The sequence below is a fragment of the Tupaia chinensis genome, unplaced genomic scaffold (genome assembly GCF_000334495.1).
Source record: "Tupaia chinensis unplaced genomic scaffold, TupChi_1.0 Scaffold000041_1, whole genome shotgun sequence".
NCBI lineage: Eukaryota > Metazoa > Chordata > Mammalia > Scandentia > Tupaiidae > Tupaia > Tupaia belangeri.
In genome coordinates this window covers 528,423-529,765 of record NW_006159496.1, presented here as the reverse complement: position 1 = coordinate 529,765, position 1,343 = coordinate 528,423, and the positions used below count along the sequence as shown (strand labels likewise).

At 64.2% G+C, this 1,343-nt stretch overlaps 1 protein-coding gene across 1 annotated transcript in view; it reads left to right on the top strand.

Annotated features, from left to right (window-relative positions):
• The window catches only part of SH3RF3 (SH3 domain containing ring finger 3), a gene marked incomplete in the record, with an annotated part of 355,159 nt that overhangs the window by 255,942 nt on the left and 97,874 nt on the right, over positions 1 to 1,343 (top strand). The window contains 1 exon segment of the mRNA XM_027772894.1: positions 527 to 590. Within this exon segment, the coding sequence (XP_027628695.1) occupies positions 527 to 590 (64 nt within the window).

Genomic DNA, 1,343 nt, shown 5'->3' with positions numbered 1-1,343 from the left:
TTCCTGGTTCCTGCGCCTTTGCAGCCCACGTCCCCCTGCTCGCGAGTCCCCCGGGCCTGAGGACTGGCCGGGGTGGCCGCGGCAAGCTGGCACAGACCCTGCTGTGACCATGGTGCTGAGCGATTTTCTTCCTCACTGCACTGGGCGTGCCAGGGAGAGGGACCAGGCCCAGGATGCTGTGCTGGGGGTGAGACGTAGGCTGGGCATGGGTGCACTCATGGGCTCGTCCCATCTACAGTGGGAGGCCTCTGTGTGCCAATGCACGGGGCAGGGGCAGTGCTGGCCCCGAGAGGTCACTGCAGCAGCCAGCCCAGTCACCGTGCAGGCCCCTGGACCGGTGTGTCCATTCAGACTGTGACACAGAATGTCCTGACTAGCAGGTTGAGTTCTTGGTCCCTGGGGCCAGGGGGTGAGACGCAGGCTGGGCATGGGTGCACTCGTGGGCTCGTCCCATCTACAGTGGGAGGCCAGTCCTCGAGCCCACACCTGCTGCCTCCCACGTGTCCTGCCCTTTCCCGTCCCCCAGGACTTCCTGGGCCGCCAGGAGCAGAGCTTTGGTGAGGTCGCAGTCACGTGTCCTGTGCGATTCTGTGAGTACATGTGGCGTGACGGAGCCCTCGCTGATGCAGCTCTGGGTTCTGCAGAAAGGTCCGGATGACAGACCGCCTGCCCTGGACCTGCAGTCGCCTGCAGGGAGACAGGGCCATAAGCCAGGCATTGGGTGTCCCTGTCTCAGCTCAGGCTGTCACAACAGGTCACTGGCGGTGCTGTGCTCCACGCAGGACAGGCGTGCGCAGAGGAGACCATGTGAAGGCCGCTGTACCTGGGGAGGGCGGCTGAAGCATGAGTGACCAGCTGCCTTGTCCCAAGTGCGCTGAGGAGGAGGTGGCTGCAGACACGTGCATGCACACAAAGCCCTGGTAGTGGGGCTGTCTGGCTAGGTGGGCAGGGCCAGAGGAGGGCCCCAGTGGCCAGGTCGAGGGCTCGCTGGTGTGCTTTCCCTGCTGTGCTCCTCTAGAATACAAACAGTCGGGGCTGTGGGTTCTGTACACACTGTGTCCTGGCTTGGACAGACTGTCGAGGATCCCATGGAGCCTGGAGGCAGGGGCCGCTGGCTGGTGCATGCCATTGGCAGCTGGCTTCTTCCACCTGGGCAGTGTGCTGAGCTGCCTCCACGTCTACCCTCCGCCTCCCCGCTCCCGACTCCTGTCCTGCCTTCTATTGCTTTGAAGCTCCATCCCTTTCAGGGCCCACCCCGGCATGCAGTGACCAGGTGGCTTCATAATGTCCACCTCCAATGAGGGAGTCTGAGCCGTGGCGGCCGCCCTCCCCGCCCTAGCCAG